We start from the raw sequence: 16,540 nt of genomic DNA, 5'->3' as shown, positions 1-16,540 counted from the left end.
TCAAAATAAAGGAGAAGCGATTAAAAAAACAACAACTGATCACTAAGGAACTGCATATTTCTGCCCTCTACACTAAACAGGTAGATGTCCAACTTCTTTATATGAACAAAGGTGAAAACAGATGTTAAAGACTAGTCTTTAAATGAAGTTCAGACATGGATATCACATATGATTCAACCCTTTTTGTGGTCTTAATTCTTTAGAGGATCACCAAAACTTCCTACTTCTTACAAAGATACAGGTCATTACTGAATGAACCTCAGCTGATGGAGATAATTAAAAGACATTTCTTAAAGAAAATCTGCTAGATCTAAACAAGGGTTGGTTTTATATAATGTAAAACTAGCCACTGGCAGAACTCTTGAGTAGACTCTTTCTGTTTCAAATATCTTCAGCAAATTGCCCTTGACCCCCAAATACTACCATCCAATGAAAATAGAAGTAAAGGATTCTAAAAAATTAAAAATATTGTTTGCAATTGGCCCTGCTAGAAAGGAATAAACAGCAATTAAAAATATGCTTCAATGTGAAAAAAGAATGTACAAGGATACTGAGTAATACCACTATGGAGTTTTATTTATATACAAAACTCAATAAACTGTGTGCCCTACAGCTAGACCCTTTGTGAAACATGTAGGCAAAAACCATATAGGGTTATGGTATTTAGAGTGGTATTTATGCAGGAGCAAAGCAGCCAGAATATTTCTTCAGTTAGTTTTCAAAGATGAATATTCATTCTTAAGTGGATGCCTTTAGAAAATACACAGCTCCCTACAGACTCAGAGCTTTCAAAGAACACTTTGATTTACTTTGAATGTGCAGTCACATTTAGTCAATTATTTAAGAAGGTGCATTCAGCACACCTCAACATGTGCACTCTCTGTGCATGCAAATTGGTGATCTGAAAGGCAGGTAAATGTAAAATTACCCCATCTGTTTGTGGTTATTTTCTCTTGAGCCCCATATAACTAGAACCACATGCTTCTCTAACACTTAGGGGCCTAATGCTGCACATAAAATCTCAGTTCTTCAGAATATCCATATTAACTATTTTAACCCCCTTAAAATACTGATCTTAGCAGACAAGTGAAGTGAGAGAATGGGTAATTAGTTCTTTAAAATCAGATGAGGGTCCAGAAGTTGAAGACACGTAACAGAAGGATCCTTAGTATTAGTCACATTACTTATTAGATTTCCTGTGATTTTGGTATTGTTTAGTTTTTTTATCAGAACCTTACTAGCTTTAAAGGCAACTCATGAATAAAACAGCAAATGATGGGAGTTGCATGCAATTGGGAACGATATAGAAAATAAAATGTTCTACATTGTGATCAAAGGACAGTTCTGTAGCTTCTCATAGAATGAAGTTCAACCACAGAGTGGATTATGTGCTCTCCGTGGAGGTGCAGGAGGAAGGAAGAGATGTGAATTAGAGGAAATTTGGAGAACAGAAGAAAGAAAGAGTGCACAAATGATGAAGTTCTTTCCACTTCTTTCAGTCTTTGCACTGAAAATGATTTCAAAGACAGCGCTATTGAATTTGGCTTCTTAAAAACTCTTACTTGAGAGCTTCAATAACCCTAAATTAGGTACTGTAAAATTATGGACATACTAGGATATAAATACATATTGAGTAGAAGTGGATGGATATTAATCCTCTTTTTTAAAAAAAATGGGATTCCTAGAAGCTGTAAACAAAGAACAAAGGGAAAATATATTCACTAATATTTTGTCTTAGCACCCAAGAACATGATGCATTAGACTATAGTAGTTTTTATGACTGATTTTCCATGACTTAAACCTTTAGAATAAGAGGAAAGACAAGAAGGGCAGGGAGACTATGTTGTAGAAAAACTTGATCCTATAACTATTAGCTAATTGGTGGAACCCAGTTTTTTAAAAAGATGACTTTAAATATTGCCAAGGTAAATGCTCAATCAACACTCGAAAGGGCTTGATTGTGAACAGTTGGTCATGTGTAGTTTTTTTTTTACCTTGGTCTATTTTTTAATCCACATACCTGGCTGTGTCTATCCCAAGGGCTGTCATAGTCTGGCGGCCACCTCTCTGGATTATTTTATTTGCTGCAACAAGTACCTCTTCCGTTGATGAGTACTTATTGAGGTTGAACTCATGGGTTACATTTTCTCCATACTGTACAATTCCAACCTGAAATACCAAGCCATTGTGAGTTAACCATCTAGCAATATTCCATTTCAATTTTCTTTAGTTTAAACATATAGATCAGATGTCATACATTTTCGTCTTTTAGATAGTTCAAAAATTCATCAGTATACAAATCCTTCCGACAGAAATAACCACTGTCACTTGTGGATATTCGTAGCCCAAGGAACAAGAATGAAAGTGCTGTTGTTAAACTTCTTAAACAATTGGTTTATCTCTGCAATAGTTTCTACTGAATGACTCTGGCAAGCCTTGAGGGGTAGAAGATACAATGCACTGACATGCTCTCTGCCTTCATGGAGCTTCTAAATGAGAGAGAGAGAGAGAGAGAGAGAGAGAGAGGAAATCAGAGAGAGAGAGAGAGAGAGAGAGAGAGAGAGAATCAGAGAGAGAGGGAGATTCAACAATCATTCCAATGCATGTTCAATTGCAAACTATGGAGAGAGGGCTGAAATGGAAAAGCTGTTTAGCAAGTAAACCTAGGGCCCTACTTCAAAATGGGGGGTTAGGGAAGGCCTCTTCGAAGTGATATTCAAATTGATACTGAAAGGTGCAAGGAGGGTGGAGACCTGTCCTGGATGGAGACAGAGCGAGAGGATGGATCCACACAAGGGCAATCAGTATGTGAAGAAGCTGAGATGAGAAAAAAGTAGGGATGTCCTGAGAACAGAAAGAAAGTCAGTAAGCCTGGACTAGGCTGTGAGGGGAAGTGAAACCAGATGAGGCTGGATGAGTAGTAAGTGGGGCATGTATCTGGGGAGGGCACACATGTGCTTCAGGCTTTATCTAGCTCAGGCATAGCTTCCATTTCTCTCACACCAGCCCTTCTCCCCACCACCCCTTTTCTTGTTCAGTCTTCCCTTCTTTCTACCTTCCTCCTTTCGTTCCCTCCTTTGCACAGATAGGATAATGTGGGCAGCTAACTGCAGAGCCATCATGGAGCAAAATGATACATAGGGTAAAGTGACACCAGATTGGATTTCCCTTGCTCTGTATTCCTCCCCTCTCCCTTACAGATGCCCATTTTTCTTATCCTTTTTCTATACCTACTTTTAAATATTGATGTGAACCAATAGATCAATCTACATCAAGAATTGTGAGTGAAGATAACTTTTTGTTTAATTTCCCACCCCAAAATGAGAAATTCAGAAATTCTATACCCAAATGAATGTCTTTTTAATGTAGAAATTCTGGGCACTTCATTTCTTGGGTCCTGGGGAAGCAATTTGAGACAAGGCTGCCTTCTTGCTAAGGCAATTGCCTAGTTTGCTCAGTGGTAAAGTTGCCTCTAGTGCTTTTTTCATACCCATCCTATTTCCAATTCTGATCTTACTTCCAAGTGGCATGAAGGTTCAGCATCTACCTTCCAGCCTCCCTTGAGGATGTTACAATTGTCAGAAATCTTTAATTACATGTCTGACTCATAGGTACATTTCCACAGCTGGGTCTTCTTTGAAACCAGAAGCATACTCTGGCATTTGCAGAAACCAACAAGACTAAATTCTAATTTAAAATAATCTTTATCATCTTTGAGCCACCTTCTAGAGTACACTAGACGTCTTGAAGCAATTACACCATTATGCTTAAGTGAGAATAGTATCCTATATTTTTAATGCCTTTTGAAAAGCTTTCCCCTAATTTATTCAGATTACAATAACATTAATTGGTATCACATTTTATAAATGAGAAATTTAAGTTTAAAATATTCCTCACAGTGAAAGGGCAGAAAAGAGTCTAGTCTAAGATGTGAATCTTTTATCCCAGGGCTTTTTCCATCAGTCTACTTCCTCTCTACAGAAATACACCTCCCTGAACTCCCTGCATTCTGTGTCGCCTCATCCTACTAGTTTCTGCTAAATGCTGCTGCCATTGATGAATTGTTACTTGATGAATTCAATGAGCTATCTAGCTAATTGAGATCTACTGGAGAATATAATACAAGTAAAGCAAACAAACAAGCATCATATTTTAAAAATAGAAACAGAACACATTAATCATTCCTTAGAGTTGTTTAGTTGGGTATAGGATAAATAAGAAAAAGATAGCATACGTAAGTGTAAGATAAGGTATATAATAAGCCGACTGAACATGCAATCCCTCAATCTATGTCCAGGATAGCCCTGCTCTTCTATGAATATATCTTTCATTGAATATCTGTCACCATCAGTCCCAAAGCCGTGTGCTCTTATAATTGGAATAAAGATGACCAAAAGTCCTTTTGGAAATATAAGCAGGCTACAACCAACTAATTATGCTAAATAAATAAATAAATAAATAAATAAATAAATAAATAAATGGATGAGGATACACTCAAAATCCAATTCAGGTTATTTCCTTGAATCATAATTAAGTGTTACGGATAGTTATCCATTACTCTCAACACAGATTTAAAATTATTCTCCCAAATGACCCTCATAGGTTTTAATTAATAATCTAGGGAGACACTGTATAATTATTAAGGGAAACCATGAAGGTTCAACATTGTCTTTGTGTATAGAAATGTTCAGTATAAATAAAAGTAAAATGATTTTGCAACTTAGATAAACATTATGCTTATTTTTTGGTACCAAGGTGAATAAATGCTGCTGTGGAAGTTAATTGCTCATCTATTCAGGACATCTTACAGAGTTTCTTTGTTTTTATTTCCCTTTGTTTTTGTTTGATCAGGCAGGAGGCTAAAGAACTTTGAAAACTGTCATTCCTGTCATTATTCTTGGACATTTTACTACTTGAGTGAATCTACTGAACACTGTAGTCTCTCATTTGGATAAAATATTGAACAATCTAGTCTTATTTCTTTGACTTCCTCATCTTTAGTAATCTTTTCCTCTACATCACCTATGTCATCCACTCTCAAGGTCTTATCCTTGACCTTGTCAACTGGAAAAACTGCAGCACCTCAATCTCAATTTCAAGTGTTTTACCATTAACTTGAGCTCATTTATGTCTGTCACCAATTCCTTCACCATATCAAGACTTGCAATTAATTCAGAGATCCTACTTTTTTTTTTTGTCCCTAGCTTAGATTCCATGGTCCATCACCACAATCATTTACTTGCAAACTTTAACTCCTTTAACCTTTTTTCCCCTCCATTAACTCACATGGCTAACCTCCAACTCTGGTTAAGTCCAAATATCTCCTTTACTTTCTGTGCTTCTGTGACTTCAAATGTTTCTACACAAAAATCACACAAATTGTAGACTGGTCTCACTTTAAAGTTATGGCCATGAATCTCAAATGTGGTTGCACATAACACTGCTCGACAGTCCTACTCCTTTGTACTAATGAGCGTATTTTGCTCCCATTTATTGAGTGCAATCAAATTCTGGTCATAAACTATTAACTCTTCAGGAAAAAGACAGTATCACATTGATACATGGGGAGGAGTTCACACGAGAAGAGGAAGAATTTATGCCAATTAAACAAGGCTGCTTTGTGCCATAATATTTGACATTTCAAAATACTTTACATATTTTATAAAACCTACTATGGACTATTGGATTATCTGGACACCAGGAACAGCAGAAAAATTTTAGCCTCTTGGTAAGTCAGAAATCAGTGCTTTATACCTTCTCTCTCTCTCTCTCTCTCTCTCCCTGTCTGTCTTTCTCTACCTACTTAACATATATCTCACTTCTATAAGTTTATTCTTTAGATAACTTGTAACTGTCAGTTGCCTCACCCTTTCTTTATACTTTGCTTCTAACACTCCACATGAGTCTCTTCAGATGACCGTCTGCCCTTGGATTGCTAGATCTGCTTTGTTCCAAAGGTTCAAAGAGCGAGGAGTGCCTGGAAATTTTTTCCTTTATCGCCTTTTGCCAAGCTCCACAGGCAATGCCTGAGTACAGACAGTGAAAGACCAGCCCCTTGACTCAGATTAGCTGAAGGCCTTGATTTCACTTGAAATCACACCCTTGGTTCTTCTCAGTTGTTACTCTGTTTTGCTCCCCCAAATCTCTTACTATTTTCTTTTAAAAGCACTCCCTTAGTAAATCACTGTCACTTGGCTCATTTTCTCAGGGTTTGCTTCTGGGAAACCAGACTTAAGGCAGCTATTATCTGTGTTTCTGCATTTCTTCCTTGGCTCAGGCCAGACCTCACTTCACTCAACCTGGACCGTGGCAATAGTTGGTCTTTCTGCTGTTGGTCTTCCTCCTATTTTCATTCTCCTCAGCTCCATCTCCTCAGCTCTTACATAAATAAATGTAAGGCTAACTGCCTTGAAATTCTGCTTACATAACATCCTTATTCAAAAATCTCCACTAACTCTCCATTGCCTACATCAACGACTTTAAAATACACTCTAAATGGAATTTTTATTCTACTTAAAATAGAAAACAGATAAAACTTGAAGCTGCTCCTTGGAAATACAAGACCTGTAAGGTAAACTTCAGTTTTCTTCCCCTGACCTGCAGTCACTCAACAGCCTTTCTAGTTCTCCCACATCTTCAGGACTCCCCAGTATGAACCCTGTCCCTACCAAGTGCCTTTCCTCATCCCTCCAACAAAGCTAAGTTCTATCCATTCTGGAAGATCCGGTACAAAGAGTCACTTTCTCTGCAAAACTTTTTCCACCTAGTCGCCAGTCTAGCTTACTGATCTTCCCCTTCTCTAACCCCTGAAGCAAACTTGTCTGTTTTGCTCCTGGGAGTACTGTATTCTTCTGAACTTCTTTGTATGCATGCTTTATCTCCCAACTGCATTATATATAGGAGCAAGCAGGGCTAAGGAGCATGGACTATGTCATAGCTTTTGGTACTCTCTTATCCCATGCTGCTGTTTTGCTTTGCTTATGATTGACCCTCATACATTCTTACTAGATGACTGTAACATTTCACATAAGACTGAGATAGCAGGGAAATAATGATAAGCAGAAAAAGAGAGACATAAAGATGTGTGGGAAATGAGAAGACTGGGGGCAGTGGAATCTCAAATCTCAGGGAAATGACGCTCAGTGTAGGTCCCTGGCTGATAGTGGGCTGCATATTTCCTTACGAATCAGACAGAATAAGGCCTGCTGTGTCTTTTTCAGAAAAGGGTGGCATTTATTGATTTTCATCACAGGAAAATGGTCAAATCACAAAGCAAACACGTGTAACACTTTGCTGAGTATTAACGGGACCCAGTTAATAAACCAGTTTTAGTCCTAGCTTAGGGTATAAGTTAAGGCAGGTAAAACAGATTTATACTTGATAATATATATATATATATATATATATATATATATATATATATACACACACACACACACACACACACACACACACACACACACATATATATGCAACAGAATCAAATAAGGATGATAATGAAATAACAAGATAAAAAGTTAGCCAAGTGAGGCATACAGATTTTGAGGAGGCAGGAGGACAGAAGTACAAGTACATTTATTGTCTCACAGTGAAAGGGCTCATGGAGGGAGGAAGATGCAGTCCCCTTAGTAGGTACCCAGGTAAAGAACAGACGGTGGGTTTACAAATGTAGAATAGAGAAAGCAAAGCAGTCTTGAGTGGAGAATATGTCAAAAATTATAAGGAACTGAAATCATTCTAGGAACTGAGAAAAAGAAAAATGGCCAATAATCATCATATTTGACTTGAGGCAGCCAGTTGTGTTGGAATGATACAAAAACCAGAGCGTAGAAGTTAAGTAGAGACTGCTGAGGAGTAATGGAGATGGAAAGACTCTAGGCATGTTTGCTGAATGGAAATAAATAAGCAGGATGACAGCTAAAAGAAGCAACCGGCTAGATGTGGGCTTTCTTGAAGAGAAAATGGAAAAAGAGCAGCTTAGGGCATTAGTAAAACAGCATGGGAAGATAGGAACAAAATATTCTTATAAAGAGTAGAACAAGGAGAGCCTGGGTGGCTCAGTCATTTAAGCATCTGACTTGGGCTCAGGTCATGATCTCGTGGCTCCTGAGTTCGAGCCCCACGTCTGAGCCCGGCATCGGGCACTGTGCTGACAGCTCAGAGCCTGGAGCCTGCTTCAGATTCTGTGTCTCTCTCTTTCTCCCCTTCCCCCACTTGCGCGCGCACGCGCGTGCGCTCTCTCTCAAAAATAAACATTTAAAAAAAGAGAGTAGAACAAGTACAACAGTCACTTTTCAGAGACAACTGGAAAGGAAGGCTTTACTTCCTAGGGAGGCACAGTTTGAACTTCCTGATTAAGTAGAACAAAAGATATAGGTATGTAATTAAATCTAAGACCAAAGAGAACTAAGATTCAGGCTATCACATAAATCAGGCACACAACTGATAGAGGATTCTGTTATATGAACCAGAGGTTTGTAACATTTATTCAAAACCACTTAAACATGAGATTTACCATCCTTCTTCAGCTAAGCCATGAGCTAATATTCCCTGACCCCTTTTCTAGGGAGTACTAGCACCCTCTGTAAGTTACTCGCTATGATTTTTAAAGAATTCCATGGTCAAGTAATCTTGAAAAACAATGGGTAACACAAAGTTAACATGTATCTTTACAGCACGGGGTCCCTTCTCCCTCTCTCTCTCTCTCTCTCTCTGTCTCTCTCGGTCTCTCCCTTTATCTCTTTGTCTGCCTCTCTTTCTCCTTCTGCTATTTATATTAAGTAAAAAAAAATGCCACAAATTTCAAATGCAAAAGGCCAAGGCTTTCTCTTCTGTTCCCAGTTGCTCTACTCTGATTCATAAGCAAATTTTTTTGAAAATGCTCTGAGTCTTTAATATGAAAATATGCATTGTGAATCATGAATTGAAAGACTTGATATATTTTATTCCTATTTAAGGGAATATTTTGGGGGAAGAACATATTTAACACCTCAAGCAACATAATTTAGAAAACATTGCTTTACAACATTGAGCTACCTCCTCGTAAAGATCAAATAATTGTTCTGCCTCATTCACCTTTGTTATATTCATGATACACTATAATTGTAGTACTCATCCAAATATAAGATTTTACCTCATTTCTAAGTTGGAAGTATTTTGGGCTCAGGAACAAAGTTACAGTTTTTTTTTTTTAATTGCCCATGACACCTAGCTTAATACTTAATCAAGAAGTCACTTCATATATATCTGCTGAATTACAATGAATTTATTATGTGGATGGTTTTCATTTCTTTTAGGGGGTAGAGAAGAAAGAGGAAGAAAGTGAATGTGAGAAATATAAATGAAATCACTGAAAGGAGGGCCTTCTGATTTTTTTTTTCATGAAATTCAAGTAACACAGAATGACAAAGAAGTTTAAGAAAGAGAAGTATGTAAAATAGCTACTAAGTATATTGAGTCAAAGAGTTATGAAGAAGTGGAATTATTTCCTCATTTAGAATTATATTCTAATACCTTGTATTGTTAAGTTAAAGTTATAACAGCAGTTGCTAAATTTTAATTTCTTTTTTTAAAATTTTTTTAATGTTTTATTTATTTTTGACAGAGAGACAGAACAAGAGCAGGGGAGGGGCAGAGAGAGAGGGAGACACAGGATCCGAAGCAGGCTCCAGGCTCTGAGCTGTCAGCACAGAGCCCGACATGGGGCTCGAACTCACAGACAGTGAGATCATGACCTAAACCGAAATCGGATGCTCAACCAACTGAGCCACCCAGGCGCCCCTTTAAATTTTAATTTCTAAAGCACAAACTAAGTTTCTGGGCTTTCCATTCAACAATTAACATTATCAACCCAGTGTCTTCTTTAGGGGAATAATGATAGGGTAAAACAATGAAGTGTTCTGTGGGAGATCCCCCATTGCTGAACATGAAAAAAGCTCAGGCTTTGTGTCCGGCCAATTTATATTTCCTTTAACCAAACTATGGTGCAAAGCCCTGCCCCCTACCACATGCTTCTAATGTGATTAAGTTGGAGTAAGAATGCAGTAATAATACAGACTGTAATCCCAGTGAACTGTCAGCATGGGCCATTCTGAGGCTATGTTAGCTGGAACCAGGCTTCACCGTTTGTCACTGTGAAGGGAGGCATAAGTGAGACTGGATCATAAGGAAATGAAATGAGTCCTCAGAAACATAAAGTTGATAGATGATAGATATAGGTCCTAGGAAAATGGTGTCTTAAGCTGCCTTCTTGGATGATGCTGTAATGAAATTGATCCAAGTTCAAAAATGCAAGGATAAGGGAGTACAAGTAAAGTTCTGAGAAGACTGTGGGAGCAATCAGGATGAGAGGTGAATGGGGCTGGGGCGGGAACACCTGTAAAGAAAAGTCTGGAACCTAACGTAAAGAGTGTCTGGGGGAGGTCCCCCACAAAGAATCACTTCTAGCTCAGTGACTTCATGAAGTAGACTGAGAGAAAGAGGTCATTACAACAATGATTTTTAACACAAGGAGAAATGAAAAGTCCCAGCAATGAGATTTTTCCAACCCAAATGATTTACCTCCTATATGCTCAGCAACACATAAAACTCTAAACTGTATCCCATAAATAAAAGGATTAAGGCACAATGCTGTCAAAGTGGAATTCACAGTCTGCCAGGAGAGACAGACACAGAAGGAAAAGATAGTGCTACTGAGTGATGAGAGCTGTAAGTGAAGGGTGAGTAGAACTTATGGGGACAGAGGGGAGGGAATTGTTTGTGGGAAGAGGGGTGGAAAGATCATGGAACGTGACAGAGACAGTGACACTGGAACTAAGTCACCTAGCACCTAGGGCTTGGGGTAGAGAAGGGCACTCTGGGGAGGGGCTCCTGTGGACACTGGCGATGTGTTCAGGGAAAGCGAGGGGAGGAGTGGCTGCAGAGCCAGAAGAGAGGCAAGAAGGCACCAGGGAGGCAGGCGGCAGTGGGAATGAGTGGCGCCAGGTGACAGATGCTTTCCAATCCACTGGGGAGCTTGGATATTACTCAGCAGGCAAAGACAGGAGATTTTTACCCAGGGAAATGCTATGATCTGAATTTTACCTTGGAAAGATAGCTCAGGGATGGAGGTAGGGGAGAATGGAGATTGGGTGGCTAGTGACAGAGAAGATTCACCTTATTCACAGTACCGCTGTCAGATACTATAGCCTGATTGACAAGGATTCAGCTGCAAGGTGCCTTCAGGCTTCTATTCAGACTTCAAAACAACGAATAAGGCTTCAGGGGAAATGGCCATAAAACATGCAGTAAAAAGAAAGATAAATAATATTCCTAAAATTTAATTAATCTCTCTCTTTCATTTTGCCTGGTTTAATGCTATGCTGTGCTTTTGATAGCAACAATCTAGACATTGTTCCATTAGTATATTTCACTTTTATATCAAGCCTCACAATTTACTGGTTTTATTTAGGGTAATGCACTCGTATTTGGCATATTTATATCATTCTCATTTATTATTAAAAGCAGTGTTATGTTTAGGTATTGAGGATCGATAAGACCTCCACAATGTTTATACCATCGTATCTTTTATGGCAAGCTCAGAGTGTTTCAGGTTTGTTTTTATAGGTGGTTTTTTTTTAAAAGGCAATTTTATAGCCTTTACTCTGTCTTGGGTAAAAAAATTGGTTGACAAAAATTCCTTCACTATGTTAGCAAAAGTCTTAGTGGGAGCACACAGAAACCTGTACGAAACTTTGAGTAGCTATTTGGAGTTGATGTTTTTGTCACTTATGCTGCGTCCCCTAATGTACACTGATTGTCATGTGGAAACTTCAACGCTCAAGTTTAAGTTTTCCTTCTTTCTCCCTTCCTCTGTGTTTGTTTTTTTTTTCCTTTGTGGAGTTGACAATTCCTTTCATTTCTTTGCAACTATCTTTCAATACATGCAATTACTAAATGACAAATCTATGAATGCAGACAATAGGCCATCATATTTTATCTTTACCTGTTGTACTAAGTGTATAGCCATAATCAATACAGTACACAAGAATTCATGAGGTGTAGTCAGAATGACGTGATTTTTTTCTTGGCTCGTGATCCCTTTAAAATTTATTTAGGGTGAAGTTCTTCTATTCTCCCTGGATAGAAAGATAAGTGTCTTAATAGTTTTAAAATATCTATTAAAAAAGAAAAGACCTATATAATTGATCCTTGAACAACACGGGTTTGAACTGTGCGGGTCCACTTATACGTGAATTTTTTGGGTAAATACAGTGTAGTACTGTAAATGTATTCTCTCTTTATGATTTTCTTTTTTAAAAGTTTATTTATTTTTGAGACAGAGAGAGAAAGAGAGAGAGAGCAAGACAGTGAATGGGGGAGGGGCAGAGAGAGAGGGAATACAGAGGATCCCAAGTAGGCTCTAAGCTGTCAGCGCAAAGCCCAATGTGGCTAGATCTCCCTAATAGTAAGATCATCACCTGAGCCAAAATCAACAGTCAGAAGCTTAGCTGACTGAGCCACCCAGGCGCCCCTTCTTTATGATTTTCATAATAGCATTTTCTTTTCTCTAGCTTACTTTATTGTAGAATATGGCATATAATACATAAAACATACAATATGTGTTAATTCACTGCTATGTTATTGGCAGGGCTTTCAGTCAACAGTAGGCTATTAGTAGTTAAGTTCTGGGGGAGTCAAAGTTATATGCAGATTTTTGACTGCACAGCAAGTCAGTGCCCCTAACCTTCACATTATCTTAGAGTCAACTGTATTTTTTTTTTAAATTTTTAATGTTTATTTATTTTTGGGAGCTAGAGAGAGAGAGTGAGCAGGGGAAAGGCAGAGAGAGAGGGAGACACAGAATCCAAAGGAAGCTGCAGGCTCTGTGCTGGCAGCACAGAGCCCAACATGGGGCTCGAAATCACGAGCCATGAGATCATGACCTGAACCGAAGCTGGAAACTCAACCGACTGAGCCACCGAGGCACCCCGAGTCAATTGTATTTTAATGTAGGTCATACCACATGAAATTGCTGTATTTGTAGGTCAAAAATGATCGAATAGCAACAATTTCATATGGTTCAACCTAGATTAAAACACACTCTAGGAGACAAAATATCAAAGTTGATTCATAGTACGTCTTCTCCCCTCACTAAGCCTTACAGGAGATGAGAAGCATGTAGTTGAGAAAGCGGCACAGGTGGCTGTTTCTTTCTTTGTTTCTTTACTCATCTCCCCTTAGATTGTTAACTGTAGTCTCTGACCTCTCCGGGGATAGGGGTAACGGAGATAAATAAAGGGTATAGGAATTTTTACTTGACCGGTGCTATCCTGAGATGGATCAGGTGCTACCAGGTGCTAACAACTTTCTTGTGGGTTCTCTGCAGATTTCTCTTCACCTACTTCCTTGTCTGAGTGAATACATGTCACTACTGCCCTCATCAGGGATATCTTCTGCTTTTTTGTGCAGAAGTCTCTGCTCACCTCCAGAAGAGTCTGAGGGCAGGACCTAACATGACTCCGTGATGATCCATGAATATACACATTCTTTGTAATGACAGACCTTGGGACTGCAGGGAAATCTGACTGCAGCTACCTCTCATCTGACTTGCCTGTCAGCAGCTAGACAGCTGCTATCTTGCCCTTTAGGTATTTCAGGCAGGAGTGAAGCACTAGTCAACTGTGTGTCCCAACTTTAGAAAACACATCAAGCTCATTGTGTGAACCCACTGAAGCCTTTCTCACTAGGCCCTGCTTGCAGAGAAATCTTCTTCAGAAATCCTCTTAACTCCATTCTGAATTCCTTTATACCCTTGATATGGGTGAAGAGTCCTCCATCCATCTCTTAGCTTTCTATCTTGGCAGCTCCTTCTGGGTATTCTCCCTCACAGTTTGTTTTTACATCTTTCCCTTTCAGGAATGGAGGTAGGGAGGATAAGTTATGGGGAGAAAAAAACCCAGAAGCAGATTCTGCCAATCTTAGGGCAGAATTGGGTGTTGTAATTGAAAACAAACAAAAACAAAAGACATACACTCCCCCCCAACACACAAACCCACCCACCCACACACACACACACACACACAAAACCTATTTAAATTATATTATAGTCAGTCAGGGAGGAAAATGGTTGTTAAAATAAATTGTGTTTTTGGAGAGAATTACTATAAGACCACATGAATGATAACCATGCTTTTCAGTACACATTTCTTTGAAGAGTATTTTTCCAAAAGTAAATATTTTTCCAAAATTTATATGAACAAATTTCTTTTCTGAATCCACTAAAGGAAGATCAAACTTTAAAGGGAATTTAAAGGTGTTAAGACCCTTTTCACCACTTCAGCAAAAGTGATGGCTTAGTAGTAAATATGTCCTTTTCAATCCCCTTCACTTAGAGAATAACTTATGAAACTAGTCATTAACACAACTTAAGTCAAAATAGAAAAAGATTAGAAAATACTAAAGTGTAAACACTAAAGCCCAAATATAAAAGTATTTAATAGAAAATTAAAATGCCAGTTACAGAAAAAAAAAGTCTCATTAAATGTTCACCTATCAGAAAAAAATTTTAAAAAGCATTAATTATGATATACACACTTATTCAACAGGTCTCATTAAGAACCCACTCTGTCACAGCAAAGCACTGTCTGGCCAATGACAAGAATTAAAAGGTGATATAAAGTCTGTATCTAGAGATGCAGCAGAAACACACACACACAATATGTAATAATGCATTAGTCCTATGTTTCTCAAACTTTAATGTGTTTAAGAATCATGTAGGTTGCTTACTTAAAATGCAGGCTCTATAGCCCCACTCTGAGAGACTGATTCTGAAATCTGGGGTACAGCCCAAGCACCTCAGGGATTTGGGAAGAGAAGTTCTATAAGCCTCTTTTGGAGAAACACTGCATTACAACAGAAGCTCTATGAGGGCAGTGGCTGTGTCTATCTTGTCTCTAGGATTATCCAAGCCCCAGCACAGAGCCGAGTACATTGTAAACCCTCAGGAAACATACTTGAATAAATGAATGAAGGAGTATGGCTAAACTCCACAATGAATGATACAAGCAAAATGTGACATAAAAATTCAGCCATTTAAGCAGCTCCTCTCTCTTTAGGAAGCAGGTTTCCCTGGGTGAAGTCAGTGGATACTACAAATGACTCAGTGCACAGGGTTGCATTTTGAAATCTTGCCCTTTGTGGAATCAGGTCCTGGAAACAAGTAACCCGACTCTTCTGCCTCAGAGTATGTTCATTTCCCTCCCGTAGTCTGGTAGCATCTGAACTCTAAGGGCTGGCCCCCATTCCTCTGAATAAAGTGATTGTTCTCCCCCTGCCGCCAAGAAAGGTATACAACCCTGGCAGGCTAGAATTGCACTGGTGGCTGGCAGAATAGCTCCTCTATTAGGACTTTCACTACAGAAATAGAAAATTAATTACAGTTCTAGTAGACAGAAACATCAAAACTATAGCAGAACAGGTTGAGCATATAAACAATTGATTGTTTACAAAACTGAGTTCTTTATAAAACTGAGTCATGGGCACAGAACCCCACTGAGGCGGTGATTATTTTTGTAAGATAGCCTTGTAGATTTCCTTCCTAGAGTTGTAGAGTAACTCCAAACATGTCACTGCTGCACTAATGTCCACAGATAGCTACAAATAAATAAACTTTTTTTTACATTGAAATAGATAAATTAATTTAAAAGTAAAATAAAATTTCCAGATGACTAAAAATATTAGAAATAACAAGAAAATATTCCAAGACTATTCTTAGCTTTGGAAAGAAAGGCTTGGATAAGGAAGTAGAATGGGGTGGACAAAACAGGTGGAAGGGAAGATTGGACATTATGGGGAAAGGCAGTAAAAGAGGGGAGAGCTGTGATCCAGCCATCTGGTCACAGGTATGTCAGTGCAGAGGACAGAGTGCCAAGGGGTCTGGCCAAGGAAGCTATGGGCAACCATGATGAGATAAAAAGGACCAGAGACCTACTATTTAGGGACATCAGACTGGACCAGCCCTGAAACTTCTCCAAACAGCTGAACTGCAGCTGGAAAGCTATGGTTTCTGATCTGTCATCAACAAACAACTTACTTTATTTAACAAGTTACTTAGCCTCTCCTATCTCCTCCATAAATTGAGATTTGGGGCTAAAAGTCCTCTACAATTCCATCCAGCTTTAATTTTATAGCCCTATGAAACTCTATTTACCAAGGAGAGAAAGGATTGGGGAAGAGGGCAAAAGAGGAAGGGAGAGGTCCTCAGCAGGGGGCAAAAAAAGGGTCCACGTGAAACATGTACCAGATGGAAGAGCAAGTCACAATTCTAGAATGGTCTTTTTTTTTTCTTAAGTTTATTTATTTTGAGAGAGACAGAGACAGTGCAAGTTGGGGAGCGGCAGAGAGACAATAAAGAGAATCCCAAGCAGGCTCTGCAGGGCCGCATAGAGCCTGATGGGGAGCTTAAACCCACAAAGCCATGAGATCATGACCTGAGCTTGACTCTGATCATGACATGATCAAGAGTCAGATGCCTAACCAACTGAGCCATTCAGGCACCCCT

At 38.7% G+C, this 16,540-nt stretch overlaps 1 protein-coding gene across 1 annotated transcript in view; it reads right to left on the bottom strand.

Moving 5' to 3' along the window:
- Positions 1-16,540, bottom strand: part of ITGA1 (integrin subunit alpha 1) — a 147,073-nt gene that overhangs the window by 71,449 nt on the left and 59,084 nt on the right. The window contains exon 7 of the mRNA XM_019464322.2: positions 2,021-2,169. Within this exon, the coding sequence (XP_019319867.1) occupies positions 2,021-2,169 (149 nt within the window). The remainder of the gene's footprint in view (positions 1-2,020; positions 2,170-16,540) is intronic.

This window comes from Panthera pardus, unplaced genomic scaffold (genome assembly GCF_024362965.1).
Source record: "Panthera pardus isolate Hobbes unplaced genomic scaffold, ASM2436296v1 HiC_scaffold_2, whole genome shotgun sequence".
In the NCBI taxonomy this organism is placed as follows: Eukaryota; Metazoa; Chordata; class Mammalia; order Carnivora; family Felidae; genus Panthera; species Panthera pardus.
This window is presented reverse-complemented; position numbering and strand designations above follow the sequence as displayed.